This window comes from Ochotona curzoniae, unplaced genomic scaffold (assembly GCF_017591425.1).
Source record: "Ochotona curzoniae isolate NIBS_2020 unplaced genomic scaffold, NIBS_Ocur_1.0 contig_1, whole genome shotgun sequence".
Taxonomy (NCBI): domain Eukaryota; kingdom Metazoa; phylum Chordata; class Mammalia; order Lagomorpha; family Ochotonidae; genus Ochotona; species Ochotona curzoniae.
Genome location: NW_024464918.1, coordinates 23,438,664 through 23,456,164, shown reverse-complemented (window position 1 = coordinate 23,456,164; position 17,501 = coordinate 23,438,664). Strand labels below are relative to the sequence as shown.

The 17,501-nt window shown below is 44.1% G+C and overlaps 1 protein-coding gene across 1 annotated transcript; it reads right to left on the bottom strand.

Annotated features, from left to right (window-relative positions):
* Nucleotides 1–3,316: 3,316 nt before the first annotated feature.
* PLAC8L1 (PLAC8 like 1) lies at nucleotides 3,317–17,277 on the bottom strand. The gene is made up of 4 exons (XM_040976057.1): nucleotides 17,013–17,277; nucleotides 11,541–11,677; nucleotides 5,026–5,162; nucleotides 3,317–3,562 (listed from the first exon to the last, which is right to left on the bottom strand). The coding sequence occupies exons 1-4, from the start codon at nucleotides 17,135–17,137 to the stop codon at nucleotides 3,422–3,424; spliced, it is 540 nt and encodes a 179-aa protein (XP_040831991.1). The 5' UTR covers nucleotides 17,138–17,277; the 3' UTR covers nucleotides 3,317–3,421.
* Nucleotides 17,278–17,501: the final 224 nt, after the last annotated feature.

Below are 17,501 nucleotides of genomic sequence, written 5' to 3'. Positions count from 1 at the left end.
ATTGCAGCAACAGGAAATGACTGTTCCTAATTGTCACTGATGCTGTTTTTTCAAGTCTCTGGAAACTTCCCCAGACTTACAGCGAAGGCTTTCATGGGGATTGAGCTCTTCCTTTGAACCCATTTGCCGAAAATAAACCAAATACTTTGCAAAGCACAAAAGCAGCTGAGTTGTTCCCAGCTAACCCCAGCAGCAGCTTTAGGAAAGCTTCCCATTTTCTACAGGCTTCTTCCCTGAATATTCAGTTCTACTACAGAGATCCCAAATGATCATGCATCCAACCAGCCAGGACAGAGAGGCGATGTGGGAAGAGGCAAGGATGAAATCAAAAGATCTCAAGTTCAGCCCCAAATGCGTCTGAGAATTTTTTCACTAACCATGAAGCCTGAGTTCTGCCTCCTGGGACTCTGGCTTCTTACTGTTCAGTTGGGAGGAGGAAGGAGAAAATGGACAGGGAGGAAAATTCCTGCCACTACGGAGACAGAAGCAGGAGAGCTATAAACACTTGTCTCTCTTCTTATTTTTCTAAAGTACAGAGCTTTTATTAGACCAAGAGAACCTTTATGAGTTAGTGTGTAATATGAAGTGTTTATAAGAGAGACATATTGTGTTATTCATAATAGACGTTTGCACAGTGAAGCTTAAATACACAAACATGTACATGCATAAAAGTTATTGCCTAGAAAAGTGGACAATTAAGGACCTCCCAACTTTTCATATCTTTGTTCCAAACAGTAGACTCCCCAGGCTGGCAGAGTGCTGGCATAGTCTCACCATAAAGTGAGGAGCTGTAGCAAAGGGCATTGTTTGCTTCCTGGTCTTGTAATTTATAAGGAGCAGTTTGGGGTCATTTTGAAATGACAGTTGCATGAATGTTGGTATGTTCCATCCGCATCCTTCTTCATTTTGCATCCTATAAAACCAAAATGAAGTTTCTAGTAAAAAGAAAAGCAAACAGAACAGGTCTTCCCTGTTGAGTACCACTTGGAGCTTTTTGTAAAACCTAGCTAAAGCGATGATGAACAGCTAGTTTTGGACAGCATTTCCCTGTACTTGATACATTCTTCTGGGGAAGCAGTTATCATGATGCCAAGCCACCTCCCTTCTGGACCATTCCCTACCAGCAATGTTCCAAGAATTGTTTCAGACTGTTTCTGTTTTATGTTCTGAGATTCTGCAGTACACTCAGTACTTTCAGAACTCAGAGATGTATTTATTTGGGTCCATGCTCTAATTAAGTGCTGAGTTCACTCTTCATTATTCAACTGATTGTAAGCAGCAAACTGATTTTTTTGTTGTTGTTGTTTTCTTCTTTTCACCAGAGAGGGCCGTCCACACCCTCGACAACAGACTAGAGGAGCACTACGTGAGCACCTAAAGCATGCATCATTATCTGCTCTTCATGTGGCGCAGGGAAGTGAGGCCAACTGCATGAACACGCAGAGATGACCAAGTCTTCCCCGCCAGAAACGTGTGTTATTCCTTGCTATAAGTTTAGTTAGCACAGCCTGGAGAATTCCACCACCTCTGTTGCTACCTCATGACCGTGGGCAGGTTATTTAACTTCTCCATGGCTCAGACCCCTATTCTGGAAAATGGAATTGTAAATACCTTCCTGAGGGATGTTAAAAATGTCTTAGAGCATGTAGCATGAGGCCAGCATGTGGTCCAACAAGTTATCTGGTTACAGGAACTCCTTAATAGCATGGTTTGGAGTCCCAGCTGCTCCACTTCCAAACTAGCTCCCTACTAATGCACCTGGGAAAGCAGCAGCAGGCGGTCCAAGTGCTTGGGCCCTTGGCACTTCCATGGGAGACCAAGAAGGAGTTCCTGGCTCTTAGATCCTAGCTCCTGGCTTCAGCCTGGCCATCATAGCCATTTGGGGAGTCAATTAATGGATTAACATATGTCTTTGTGTAAGTATGTCTTTCAAATAAATACATTTTAAACAAGAAAAAAAAACACATAGCAGGCTTTGAACAGGGCTTCACATTCAATCAAAATAGAGTTTTCCCATCTTCACAATATTGGCCGTACCTACCTATCGCCTATGTAATTATTCACTTAATACTTTGACTTTAATTGACCCCATTTTCATCTAAAATTCCATTTAAAAAAGAAAACTTTACAGGGAAAGCTAGCATAATTTGCCACAAGCAAGGAGTAACCACAAAGTAGTCCGAGTTGATAGTCACTGAGTCCCTCCTGCTTGCCAGGCACTGTGTTCAATGTTGTTACTAACTATCCTGGGTTGTCAGTGCTCTCACCAATCCCCTTAGAGATGAGAAGCTAGGACACAGAGAGGCTTGCAGATGCGTCCATCAGTGCACACTTCATCAACAGAGGCTGTTCTGAGGCTCCTGACAAGATTCTTCTGCCCCGTTGTGTTCTAACGAGAAGAGCACTCAGTAGACACAGTTGAAGGCCGCTGTAGTAGCTTGCCCAGATGCTGTCATGAAGTACCACAACATGGGTCGAGGGAGCCTTCAAGCAACTGAAACGTATTCTGTCACAGTCCTCAAGAATAGAAGCCAAAATCAAGAAGCTGGCAGGCTTGTGCTCCCTCCAAAACCTCTGGGGGAGGAAACCCATCCTTCTTCCAGCTCTGGTAGCCCTGGGTGTTTTCTGAACGTCGCTCTAGTCTGTCTCCATCTTGACATGACTGCCTTCCCTCTGTACTTGTCTGAGTCTGCTTATAAGGATGCCAGACATATTGAAATAAGGTCAACCCTAAGAATAACCATATCTTCAAAGACTCTACTTCCGGGTAAGGTCACCCTCACATATCTAACATACCATGAGTGGAGGGAGGTGGTGTATGGGGTGGTGGTGGTGGAAAGGGCACCCTTCAATTCCTAACAGTGGTCTTCTTTCAACCTGGTGCTTGAAGAAATCTGGAAGAACCAGACAGCTGTTTGAGGTTAGACCCAACTCGAGACTGTTTTTGACACAGTCAGGACTGCAGCGTCAGGACAAAGAGGGACACGAGCCTATGTATTTCGGCAACATCTGGTCCACAGTGCAAGTGTTAACCCAAAATGACCATCCTCTGCCCCTTCTCTAACACTATGGGGAGAGTAGCTTGACCTAAGAAGGCCACAAAGCAGTTCTTTCAGCCTCACAGTTCTCCTTCAGCTAGGGGAGAAAGAGCAGCTATGCAACCTTCCAAAGCCCCAGGCCAGCACAGGGGTGGAGGCCCCAGCATTCACCCCTGAAATCTGCTTTACAGGCTAAACCGGAATAGCAAATCCAGACAGTAGCAAGCTGTCAGCAGAAAATTGTGTAAAGAAAGGACAGCAGTAGAGATTTTAGGGGCAGTAATAATTTTATTTTCATACTATTTAGTGAAAATCAGGGTGAAGGGGGAACACTTTGAAGGAGGGTTTGAAAGGAAGGTATGAAGAGTGAGGAGTTGTCTCTGTCAGACCAAGGCATCCTTAGGTGCAGGGACCACAGAGATTTCATAGAGGTAGGAGGTCCTCATCTTGAGTTCCCGAGCCACCTGACAGACGGAAAGAGGCCAACAGCAGTGCGCCACCAGCCAATCCGTGCATAACGTGCCCTAGGGTGAGACCAGTCTCCATTTGCTCACAGTTCCATTGCCTGGAGAGCTATTCAGCGCCACCTACTGATCATCTAAGCCCCCTGCACCTCCAAGATCCACCAGCACCCTAAGCCAACACTGAGAGACACTAGGTGGCGCAAGTGCCAATCAGCTCAGCTGCTAACCTGTACTTACAGTTCACAGCCCACCTGCTCTTAGGAATTCTAACTCTGCCCCCATGCCTTGAAACCACTGGCTTCCCCATTATTTCTTTGCAGTGGTTAACAGGTGAACATACTGTACAAGTCAGAAGTAAGTGCCCAGATGCAGCTTCTCCCATCCACCCATTTAACCAGACTGCAGACAACCACCGTTACCAGCTTCCTGTATGCACTTCCAGGACAGTTGCATGTCATCCTAGGCATACATATACATAATATTTTATGAAACAGTTGTATACTTCTATGCCTTCCCTTTTTTTCCTTCACTTAAAAACATATCAAAGGGATCATCTGTAGAACACATCCAGAGATGTCTTTTCTTAAGCTGTTCACATCTTACCGAGTATGACCTACCCTTCCCAACCTCCCACATATTCCAGTCTCCGCTGTGCTGGAAGTTCATTATCGGGCTCTCTGAGAGACTCCCAGGAAACCCCAAAGCTGAATTCTGCATGTGCTCTATAAACCATATTTTAAGTCTGACTCCTAAATATATCCTCCAAATCCTGTATGATTCTACCTGTTATCTTTTTGATTAAACAACAAAAAGATAACAGTGCTTCCATTCTGTAGCACTGAAGGAATGAGTAATGGTTTGGAACTGAAACCAATTCTGGCTACATCCTCCAGTCACCTTCATCAAAGCACAGCTCATGGAGAACACTGACCAAGAATCCACATGACCATTTTCCCTTGAAAATATGCATCAAGGACCCAGTGCAATGACTCAGTGGCTAAATCCTCGCCTTGCATGCACCGGGATCCCATATGGGTGTCAGTTCATGTCCCAGCTGCCAAACTTTCCATCCAGCTCCCTGCTGTGGCCTGGGAAAGCAGTAGAGGATGGCTCAAAGCCTTGGAGCCCTGCACTCATGTGGGAGACCTGGAAGAAACTCCGGGCTCCTGGGTTCAGATCAGCTCAGCTCTGGCCATGGCAACCACTTGGGGAGTAAGCCAGCGAATGAAATATCTTTGTCTCTGTCTTTCCTTCTCTCTGTAAATCTTTTAAAATCTTTTTTTAAAAGGAAAAGAAAAATATTGATCAAAAAAGATTAAAGGACCGAACCTATTTCCTAGTAAAGAATGAAATGAGAAACTTCTTTCTTCTCCCAAAGTTTTGCACTAAGTGGTTTTTCTTTTCTTCAGCATCCTTACCCATTCCTCTTTTTTTTTTTTCCCTTCCCCTTGAAAATCACTAAGTTGGAAGACATCTAGCTTCTTACATAGATCCAGGTTCACACAGACCTCCCATACACTTACCCGTATTTTATATCTCTCTCTGATGCCAATTCTCAATGCAAAGCTGGACCCAGGTAACAAGGGCCAACAAAGACACTCTCCATAACGCCTGGCAATGTCACACTCCAGACACATCGGACAGAACAGACCACAGAGACCTGTCAACAACCACACAAGAGAAAGCCCAAGTTCTCAGAGGTTCTTAGAGCAATTTCACCTCTCTAAGAGTATCTGCAACCCAGTGCCACCAATTTAATGCTATGCTGTCTTCCTGCGATTAGGGACTGACTCAGTATATGGAAAGTGCCAGAACTGAGTCATATAAAATTTGCCTTCTTTTGTGAACATTAACAAAGTTTAGCCTGATGCAATTCTGTTAGCAGTGACTGTGGTAACTAGCTTTTTTCATCAACGCAAAAGTGATTCTTTACAGTTGAATCACTAATATCACTTCTATCAATCTAATTTCCATATTTAAGATAGATATAGTGTATAGGATATTTTCTTTAGACATGATTGAAAACTATTTAATGATAAATGTACTTTTATGGTGCAATTTATTTCTCAGACCAGATGTTACTCTAATTTTTGTTACTTTCACGAAACCATTAACATCTGACAGTTTTAATCTGCAAACTGTTAGGAGCGTTGTTCCTGGAACATGAACTGGAAGCAATATGTCATTTATTAATTCATTCATCCTTATCTCCTGATATTGTGTCTGACACATTTGTCTGAATCTTCTGACACAGAAGCTCTAGTCAAAACAAATTTTGGGTCACATACCCTTTTGAGAATATGATGGTATTAATAAATTCACTTCATAAGGGAAAAGAAAATGTATGCACACTACCACGCTAAAAGGCAAATTCAATTTCACGGGGTTCATGGATCCACTGAAAACCATTAATGGCCCAAGGATCCTGGATAGACAGTTAAGAGTTAATGTCATCCACCATTGCAAAAGATGTTAACTCTCACGAACGCAAATACTTAGGACTAGGAAATAGAAAAAAATACCAAGCTAACCATAACCTTCGAGAAATGTACAAAATCAACCTTTTGTAAAAGCATAATTTGTACAGTAGTAAATGCAACCCTAAGTGGTCAGCTGGATGAGTTTCTACATTCCATTCTACCCAGCAAACAGGTAGCACAGTGTCACAACTCAGAGTGCCCCGCGCCTCTTTGCAGTCGAGCCAACCCTACCACCTCCCACTCCAGAGGCAACCACTGTTCCATCTTCTCTATTCTCATTAGTGAAACTTGTTTCTTCTTGGACTCCATGTAAATTGAATTATGTTGACTTTTATTTCTGACTTCTTGTCATTTTTTTTCAGATTCAACTACGTTATTGCATGACTATATAGATTTTTAAAACGTTGAGTGATAGTTTCTTCTATTAATACTCTACACATCTACCTATCCATTCTCCTATTGACAGTCATTCAATTATCTCATATTTTTGATAATATGAATAAGTCTGCTAGGAATACTCACCTGTAAGTATTTACATGTACCTGTGTTTTCATTTTGCTTGAGTGGATTCCTAGAAGTGGAACTGCTAGATCCTACATATCTAACCTTACATGAAATAACAAACAGTTCTCCAAGTGTCTATGCTGACACGCCCTCCAGCAATGCACGAGATGCTCCAACTGTTCACACCCTCACCGACACTTGGACTGCCAGTCTTTTTCACTGTGGCCATTCTAACGAGTGTCAGAATAGTTACCTAATAGTCACCGCAGCCCGTAAGTGCACCAGATTCAAAGTCATATGTACTATGACATCAGCACCTAGAAATTTCTGTTAATATTCTGTCCCTACTTACAGTCCCTTTCCCAACAGGTAGTGTTGCACATTCCTACTCCAAAATCTAGTGACATAGATACAAAAAGCCAGGGATGCTATTTTATCTTAAAACCATGAAAGAATGCTCTGGCATTCTAGGCAGCTTCGAGTTGGTATAGTGGTTGAAGTAGCAGATGTGCACAAAGTCTAACAGAGCTCGGGATGGAGCATGGAGGAGAGGAGGAGAGGAGCAAGACCTGAGCTAACCACTGTGAGCATCATTGGGCTCACAGCAAGCTCTTAATTTAGTCTCTCAAAAGTCTGAGCTATTTCACCTCACATTAAAAAAAAAAAAGCCAGGGAAATTAGCAGACCCCACCTGGCATGACAACTAGAACACCTCAAAGAACAACAAAACATCCAGTAAATGTACAGTAGCTACCGACTGGTCACAAGGTATGTGACCATGAAATAGAAAAATAAAAAATCAATGACACATAAAAATCAATCAGCTTGGGCCCCACACAGTAGCCTAGTGGCTAAAGTCCTTGCCTTGCACATGCCAGAATCTCATATGGGCACTGGTTTGTGTCCTGGTAGCACCACTTTCCATTAAGCTCCCTGCTGTGGCCTGGGAAAGCAGTCAAGGATGGCCCCAAGCCTTGGGACCCTGCATCCACACGGAAGACCCAGAAGAGGCTTTTGGCTCCTGGCTTTGGATTGGCTCAGCTCCAACCATTGCAGCCACTTGGGGAGTGAATCATCGGATGGAAGATCTTCCTCTTTGTCTCTCTTTTCTCTGTATATCTGATTTTTTTAAAAAATAAATCTTACATTTTTTTAAAATTGATCAGCTCATACTTAATGTGTAAATTATGAAATGCAACAGGTCCCTGCAAATAAAAAAAATCAAAAATTGCATAACTTTAAAGTGCTTTCCCAATAACCTCAGAGGCATTTGTGTTTAACCTGTAAAGAGATGCCCACTTTCTTCAGGGAGTATATAGCAGGGAAGTTGTTTATGCACATTGGAACTCCACCATATTTTTATGATTCATAGGTCTTTTTTTAAAAAAAAAAATGCATGCTGTTATCTTTATTTTTAATCTTTTGTGTCATATATTCATGTTATCTAAGTGTTCATTACGAGTTAGTACTAGATGCCAAAGGAAACACACCCAAATTTCAATTGCTTAAAAGTCAGATGTTATTTTAAAAAAAAAAAAAAACTATGAAGAACAAACTTACATAACAGCTAGTATTCATACAGAGTTCATTATGAGCCGAGCTCTTGTAAGAAAGAAAAAATTCCAACCCAACTGCCTGATAATGTGCCACTGAAAACCAATGGAGGATGATCCGAGTGTTTGGGCCCCCATACCTATGTGAGAGACCCAGAAGCTCCTGGCTCCAGGCTTTAGAATGGGCCAGCTCCAGCTACTGTGGCCATTCGGCAGAGGGAACCAGTGCATGGAAGATTCTTTCTGTCTTTCAAATACATGAATAAATTTTTTTTCGTTTCATTTTATGGCACAATTTCATAGTCACTGGAATTTCCCCAACCCCTCCCGAATAAATCTTCTTCAAAAAATACATTTTCCAGAGAGCTGGTGTGGCATAAGGGATTAGACCTCTGCCTGCAATGCTCACAAGCCATGTGTGTCTCAGCTGCTCTACTCCCCTCCACTTCCCTGCTGATGGCCTGGCAATGCAGCCAAAGATGGCCCAAGTGTTTGGGTCCCTAACCCATGTACAAACCTGTAAGAAGCACCTGGCTCCTGGCTCCTGGCTTCAGGCTGGCCAAGCCCTGCTCATTGTGGCCATTTGGGAAGTGCATCAGCGGATGTAAGACCTCTTTATCTGTGTCTTCCCCTCTCTGTAATGCTGCCCTTCAAATGCATAAGATAAATCTTTAAATCTATATTTTATAGGTACATATTCACATTCCATCTGTTAACTCATTTAGTCTCTGTACCAGTACTATAAAATTCCTTTAATGTCATCATTTTTACAGATGAGGAACCTGATGCCTAGTAAACTTAGGTAATTCATCCAGATTTATACGACTGTTAGTGAGGGGCAGAGGCCAGATCTGGCCTCAGAGTCCATGTCTCCCCACGTTTTCCACATTCACCAATTATGCTACTTGGCTGTGGATTTATGCACTCTTGGATGGTGTCCTAATTACCACTACTTCAGATTTATTCCTGTAGGGCAGTCTTAAGTCATGCAACTTCCTTTTTTAAGATTTATTTATTTTTATTAAAAAGTCAGATATACATAAAGGAGGATTGACAGAGAGGAAGATCGTCCATCCGTTGATTCACTCAAGTGGATGCCACAGCCGGAGCTGAGCCAATCCAAAGCCAGGAACCAGGAGCTTCTTCCAGGTCTCCCACATGGGTGCAGGATCCCAAGGCTTTGGGCTGGCCTCAACTGTTTTCCCAGGCCACAAGCAGGCAGAGAGCTGGAAGAGAAATGGATTAGCCAGGAATACAAAGCAGCACATATATGAGATCCCAGGATGTGCAAGGTGAGGATTTAGCCACTAGGCTACCATGCCAGGCCCACAATTTCATTTTTAAAAAAGATTTTTTGTGTCAATTATTACTGCTCCATATTGCAAGTAGTGCAGTGAAATATGCAACTATCCAATCAATGCCAAGAAGGGATGAACAAGAATGGGAACATGGGGTCCTTTTTCTTTACCACTAGTTTTGGCAACCACCTACCAAAAGCCTAAAGTATCTATAATGCACAAAGAGCTCCTATAGATCAATACATAAAAGATTAAACTAAAGGCCAGCACTGTGCTATATGGGTTAAGTAGCTGTCTATAATGCTAACATCCAATATGGAAACTGATTCGCAAGCCCCAAACCAATGCTGATCCAGCTTCCTGTTAATGCACCTGGGAAACCACCAGGAGATGGCTCAAGTGCTTTGGCCCCGACACCCCAGGGAAGACCCAGATGAAGCTCCTGGCTTTGGTCTGGTTCAGCTCCAGCCACTGGGGCCACTGTGGCTAGTTGGGGAGTGCAGCAGCCGGCAGAAGGTTTCTGGATCTTCCTCTGTAACTCTGCCTTTCAACCAAACAGAATAAACGTTCAAACAAATCAAATCAAGGTTCTGCACACCGTGGGCGCTGACCACCACCATGGCGGCACCACCATGGGAATGTGGACTCAGGGGGGTCTGGAGGAGCAGGTTTACAGGGGCCCTAGGGGATAGTGCTGGCGGGGGCATGCAGAGACCCAGAGCTCACATGAGGCAGCTGGAGAAAACCTGGGATATCCCCTTGATGCAGGGAAGCAAGGAGGCTGAGACCAAGCAGTGTCGAAGGGGGAACCTTTAAGGGTCAGCCAATGCACCAGCCCACAAGGGAGAGCCGAGCTGGGCGAGTCAGCACTGACCACTGCTGACATCACTCAGCGGCACAGAACAACAGAACGGCAGCTGTCCAGGGCCTGGGCACACACCGACTGCAGCGGCAGTGGCAGGGAGACTTTTGGCCGAAAGAGGACAGGCTCAGAGCTCGAGGACTGATCTATCCTGTGAGACCTTAGGACAGATTCAGATCTGGTCACAAAAGCCTCCAGAGGATGAAGAGAGTCATTGTTCTTCCAAAAGATCTGATCCAAGGTCTGTTGAATTTTGACCTTGAGAGATTCGTCCTCACATACAAAATGGTTCCCTACTCCTCCAAGAGCTTCTGCGACACAATTACTTCCTCGGCTGAGAGCATCATGTGCTAGAAAGGGTTCCTGATATGGACCAGGAGTGGGTCACGACTACCCTGGGCACAAACAGAGGAGTGTGTCTTACACTTCAAACCCAGGGTAAAATGATGTACCTGGAGGACCCTCGGTATTTCTCAGAACCAGTGTCTGAAAACATTTCAATCCATAAAGAAGGCTTACTTTGTAATTTTTCTTGTCTTTATGAGACTGCCGCATACTTTTCACAGAAACATTGAAAAGAGATAAGCAAAAAAGAAAATTAAAGTGACTCATTAGCCTGCCATCTGGAGACACCAGTCATAAATAAAAACATCTGTATTTATATCCTTCTCAGATATTTTTCAAGTAATTTCCCTCTGGGGGAAAAAAAATCGTGTTAATGTTCATAGCTGTGTGATCTCTTTATTTAACCTGAAAATATTTCTAGAACATCTTTCATTTCTTTAGAACGCCATTTTCTGATAGGATTTTTCATGCCTGTATAATAACTCACTCTGTGAATGCTCTCCGTTGAAAATTTTACATCGTTCCAGGTCTCTGCTATAATCAACCATGCTACAAAACTTAATGTTGCCAGTAAATCCTGGCGCAATTTTATTTTCCCAGACAAAACTCCTACAAATGTAATTACTAGGTCAAAATCTATGTAACACTCAAGGTGCTTTCTATACATATTGCTAAGCCTTTCACAGAAGACTGTGCCAATTTACACTCTCACCAGCAGTGAGCAAAGGCAGCCATTGTGTGCCTGTACAATAGTGGATTTTGCCACTGGGGAAAAAGAAAAAAGAAAAACTTGATGGTAGCCCTACCTTTATGAAAGCATCCACACTGCTGAAAAACAAGATTTTTCCAGCCAAGGAGTGCATTTGTAAGATTAGCCCTGTTACTCTTAACCCATTAAATTTCTCTCCGGGGGCCCTGATGTAGCTTTTCTACTCACTGACCTCTTGGGAAAGAAAATAGCAAGGGGGAAATGGAAACGACAAAGGAAGAACGTACACACTCTCCTATCTCTGCAGACGCTCAAGAGGCCGGTGCTCCAGTCCCCACCAGTCTGGACAATCGCTGTGACCGTGGTCCTTCCACTGGCCCCACGGGCTGGCTGCTTTAGCACGGGGCTGGCTACTCTGTGGCTCCTGGAGAACCAAGGACAGGGGTTAAGTTAGAGAGAGAGCTGCTTCAGAAGGACAGGCAGTAGGCCAGGGCACAGTGAAAAACCCCCCGTAACTCACAGCCCGCGCCGCCTTCTCCATGCCCTCCCCCTCCCTGGGTGTCCCCTCCCCCTCCTTGGCCGTGCCCTCCCCCTCCACCAAGACGTTCTCCTCCTGACTCTTTGCCCTGTCTCTCCACTCATGGCTTTATTATTCCAAATCCTTTCTCTCAAATTCAATACAGTCCGCTTCTGTGGTGTTTCACAACAGTTAAGTTCACAAATTGGAAGCCAAGAGGTCTCAATTCAAATCCCAGCCTGCCAACTCCAGAAGCCGTGATCGTGGTTAAGAGGCTTAACCTCTCTGCTTTCCATTGGTTCAGATGAAAGAAAGAACTACTGTGGTGACGGAAGGACACGTAATTAGTTTACCGTGCCCAGTGGGTGCAGAACCAGGTGACCCTAAGTGAGCTGTGCCCTGAGGTTTTGTACTCTTGTTAAAGCGAGACTAAAAACTAACCAGACTGAGCACTCTGTCGTACCATTTTGAACTGGGAAATGAAGGCTCAGGGACTGGACTTTAAACTTGAGGTGAAAAAAAAACCTCCTCTTGCTGAAGCTCACTGGAAGCAACTACTGGGACGCCTAGGGTAAGCCGCCCGGACCTCAGGCATGGGTCAAGAGTGGCCCCGGGATCCTGGCCTGGGTCTGGACATGGTGGTCATCACTATTCTGTGTGCTTCCTTGGCCTCACGAAGAATTTGTACCTCATGTTCTTTCACTGTGTGGTGTTTCTACCACGTTAGGATGCAGTAAAAAGACCCTCACCACACACGGCTTTCAGAACACTGGGTCAGATAAACTCCATTGCTCACAATTTTATTCCTTATGTTTTCTTAAAGATTTATTTATTTATTTGGAAAGGCAAAGAAAGGGACACAGAGAAGGATATTTCATCTGCTGGTTCATTCCGCAAATGGCCACAATGGTTGGAGCTGAGCCAACGCTAAGCCAGAAGCCAGGAGCTCCTTCAGGTCTTCCATGTGAGTGCAGAGTCCCAAGGTTTTGGGCCATTCTCTACTGTTTTCCCAGGCCACAAGCAGAGCAAACAGGAAATAGAGCAGCCAGGACACAAACCAGCACTCATATGGGACCCTGGAGAATGCAAAGCGAGGTTTTAGTCACTGAGCCATTGCCATTAAGCCCACTGGTTACAATTTTAAAAAGAGACAAGCATTTGGTGATGCTGTTTGAGATGGCTACATGCCATATCAGTGTCCCTCAGTTTAGGCTCATGCTCTGCCGTTAAGAGCAGCTTCCTGCTAACCCTAGGGAGCAGCAAGTGGCTCAAGAACTTGGGTTTGTGCCACCTATAAGAGATCTGAACTGGACCTGGTGCAATAGCATAGCGGTTAAAGTCCTCGCCTTGCACACACTGAGATCCCATATGGGTGACAGTTCTAATCCCAGCAGCCTCGCCTCCCATCCAGCTCCCTGGCTGAAGCCTGGGAAAGCAGTCGAAGATGGCTCAAAGCCTTAGGACCCCACATCCACATGGGAGACCTGGAAGAAGCTCCTGGCTACTGGCTCTGGGCTCCTGGCTATTGTATTTGGAGAGTTCACCAATGGATGAAACATCTGTCTCCATCTCTTTCTGCCTCTTTCTCTTTCAAGTAAATAAATTAAAACAAACAAAAAACTTTCCACCTGATTTCGTACTAGAGACATACTTTTCCTGTAAAAGTTGTGACCGAAACAGTCATTGAATTGGAGCAGCTGGAGGCCAGAGTAGAACATACGGGTCCCCCTTAAGGCACTGAAAAGCATTGTGGAAACAACTTGGGAGCTCTTGGAGTGCCTAATCTAAAGCTAACGGAATTTTATGATTTCAGAATATGCACTGTACTGTTCCCATCATTGAGATCCACATCTCATTTTGGTTCTACCAATTCTGTGTAAGTCTACACCTTCTCAAACAAGATACGCCCCCCAACCAACATCAGAAGGCCTGGTTTGGTTCCTTGCTGCTCTGCTTCCCATTCAGCATTCTGCTAGCGTGCAGCCTGGGAGACGATGGTGGTTCAAGTGCTGGGGTGCTTGTCACCTGCATGAGAGACCCCGACTGAGTTCCACGCTCCTGGCCCAGTAAGGCCCTGTCCAGGCTGGTGCTGGCATGTTGGAAGCAAACCAGAAGGATGATCTTTTTTATTAGTCTCTCTACCTCTTTGTCATTCTGTGTCTCAAATAAGATAAAAATAATTTCTTAAATAAAACATTTACACCCATGTATTCCTATAAAAACTATCAATTATAATTCATAAAAATCTAGCATATCAATTTCATTGTATAATTTAGAATTCACAAATATTTTTAAAAACATGTAAATTCCCTTCCTTTGAAAAATTCCCAAGTATGAATGTGTTACTGACAGGTAGTAGCCAGTTGTAATTAAATGAGTTACTCAGATCCCAATAATTTTAAAGACAAAATTACAAAAAATATTTTCACTTACTATAGAGTAATATATACTTATATAAGGATGTAACATATGGTATAATCACATTTTAATATGTCAGTTATGATGTGTTAGGGTCTATTGCTGTGGGCTAAACTGTGTTCCACAAAATTCATAAGCTATAGCCCCAGCCTACAAGGTGACTGTATTTTGGAAAAAGGCCCTTAGGAAGTGATTAAAGTTAAATGAGACCATGGAGGGCAGGGCAGGAACTGTGGCTAAGTAGGACTGGTGGCCTTCTCGAGGAGGGAGAAAACTCTTTCTCTCTGCCTCTCCACACGGACACCTGGAAGACAGGCCACGTGGCCACACTCTCAGGACAGGAGGAGAGCCCTCGCCAGAAGCCAGCAATGCCTGTACCCTGAGTCCAGACATTCAGCCTCTAGACCAGGAGAAAATGAATCTCTTTGGTTTAGGCTACCCACTCATTCTATGGGATTTTGTCATGGCACTCTGAGCAGAAAAAAAAAACACCTATAGAGGTTTGTAATTGGGCCTGAATGAGCTCTTCCTATGCATTTCCTATTTCCTGATCTCCATGGGAACCCTTGAGGTCAGAGGGTGGCACAGGCTCTTCCTCCCAGCAGCCAGTCCACTACCCTCTCATCTAAATGACGTAATTTTGATTGTGTTTCACCGTCTGGTGTGCACACAACTGTGACATGTGAAGTGATGAAGTAAAAGCAGAGGGTGCCCAAAAGCTTTCTGCCTCATTCCACACAATCTAAGACATTTTCCTCTCACTGTGACGCCCACACGGCAGGACGTCCACCAGTGTGCTAACTGCTTCCATCGTGTCTGCTTTAGGGAGAGGGATTTATTTGGGCTGAGCTGCCTGGATTAGATTTTCCCCTGAAATGAACCACTTAACGGTTTGCAACCTGGAATAGGATTTGTTGTGTCTATCTTGGTATTATGTGCATAACACCTTTTATGATGGCAAGGAAGTCTGTCTGCTAACCCAAATCAGACAACCAAGGGTACAGATTTTCTTTGGTGGACAAAAATATTGGGAGAAGGATTGTCTTGTTTAACTTCGGACTGTAGAAGTATAGCATTTCTTTCTTTAACACACTGAATCTTTGGTGGTTTTTATATTAAAAATTCTTGGATGTATATAATTAGCAAAAACATTTTAAGATTATTGCCCATGTGTCATAACTTAAACTACAGACAGAACAACTCTTGACTGAGCAGCTTCTGTGCACCCAGCACTTACTAATCCAGTTAAGAACTGAACCATTCAGGGGCAGTGACAGTGATCAGCCTGAAGTAGCTAATGCAGCTTCCAGGACAGAGAACCCTAGGTCATCATGAAGAATAGCAATGAGTATGGAAATGGTGGGTCACTTAATGGCCACAGAGCTTTGCAAAACCAGAGAAAACTATCCATTTACCATCAAATTCAGCCAGTTTTTCATTTAGCAGAACGCACCTAGATTTTTCCATTCAAGCAACATTAAAGTTGAAGTGTGGTTCAGCGGCATTCTGCTTCACATTGGGAAACTCAACCTATCACAGCATTCAGTCCCGGTCTCTCCATAAAAACTGGTCTACAAATATCCTGGCAGAGTGGGCATTTTGTGTAGCATATAACATGCCTGCAACCTATTTTGAAGTAGCTGGGTTTGAGTCCCATCCCTAGCTGCGTGATTTCCTCCCAACCATGTGGAAGACATGAACTGAGTGCCTACCTCCCAGCCTCAACCTCAGTCCCAGCCCAGCAACAACCATGTGGGGATATGAGAAGTAAACCAACCAAAGATTTTTCTCCCCTCCCCAAAGCCTTTTCGCCTTTCAAATAATATGCAAAAGCTCCTGAGCTGCCATGACGACTGTTAAATAAGACCCGTTACCCAGCACACTGCAGACACGCAGCAGTGACAGTGAAGAATTTTCTGGTAACTTCAGGGTCCCATACATTTAGTGGGAATATTCTGTATATGACAGCACTTCAGAAATTTCATGAGAATATTACATTTAAACACACACATACACACATACACATTTTCCATATTTTTGAAGACCCCCCTCCTACTTTTTTGAAAAACAAAGAAAGGAGGAAAAGGATCTGGGCCAGAACCTCAGTTTTCATGTGGTCCTCAAATACCTTAAAACTTGGTCAAGGTGACCAATCATCCTGGTTTGGCTAGGACTACAGGTTTTATCAGGATGGGGACATTTCAGTGCTAAAACCAAGACAGTCGGTTAGAAGCAGAGGAAGTTCATTCATGGACAGGAGGCTGACTACTCAAAGCCAGAATCCATCCCTCACGAGTAACTGTGTCAGGAAAGGGAGGAGTACACGCCCCTCCTCTTCAACTCTACGCTAACCCCCTCATCTCCTAACAGGTGCGCCCCTTCCCCAAGGCACAGGCCTCACGGCAAGGACTTGGGCCTCGGGTTTCACAAACACTGTTCCTTGGTCAAAATTGCAGCTCCCAGGATTCATTCTGCCTTCCACTCAGGCCTCTTGATCATTTCAGACTCTTAACTGAAGCCAAAATTCTTCACTTGATTTCAAAGAGGTGGAAATTACTGGCAGGCACCAGAAATAAAGTTCCACTTGGTTAGGGTTCAACATTTTCAGGGAGGAAAAGACACCTCTCCGCTGAGCCAGCCATGCTCTTCTCAGCAGCCAAGTAAGCCCAGAAGGAACTCATCAGCTACCCCCTTTGGGAGCACACATGGAATCACTTAGCAAACACAGTCTGCCCAGGCCCCGTCTTCTCCCTGGATGCTGAGGTTGATTTGCTGTATAACTCAAGAGCAAATACTAAGGGGAAAAAATCATCCTCCTTCCTACCTCAAGTTGGAAAAAAAGTATCGTTCATCTTCAGACGATATGAATGGAAACAAAAGCGGTGAATTGGCATGGGATAAAGAATCATCCACAGGATGCTTCGAGAAAAAACGTGCAAGCCAGTTCATTGGCAAGGTGTTTTCTTTTGAGCTGTCCTTTTCCCAGCCAGATGACTGATGGTAAACTTGGGCTTGATCCAAAGAGATATATCTCCCTGAAGGGATGCTGCCTTGGAATTCTGGAACCTGAGGTCATAACACATATAACTGACAGACACTGCTTTAAAGACAGACACACATCTAACGGTGGCCATGTCTACTTACTAATCCGAAAGGAACTATCCCAGAGGGAGAGGGAGAGCGAAGAAGAGGGAGAAAAGGGAGAGAAAAGAGGAGGAAAGAAAGAAAAAGAGAGATGAGATGAGAAAAGGAGAGAAGAGAAATGAAGCTGGCCCAAGCATGGTAACCTAGCAGCTAAAGTCCTTGCTTTGAA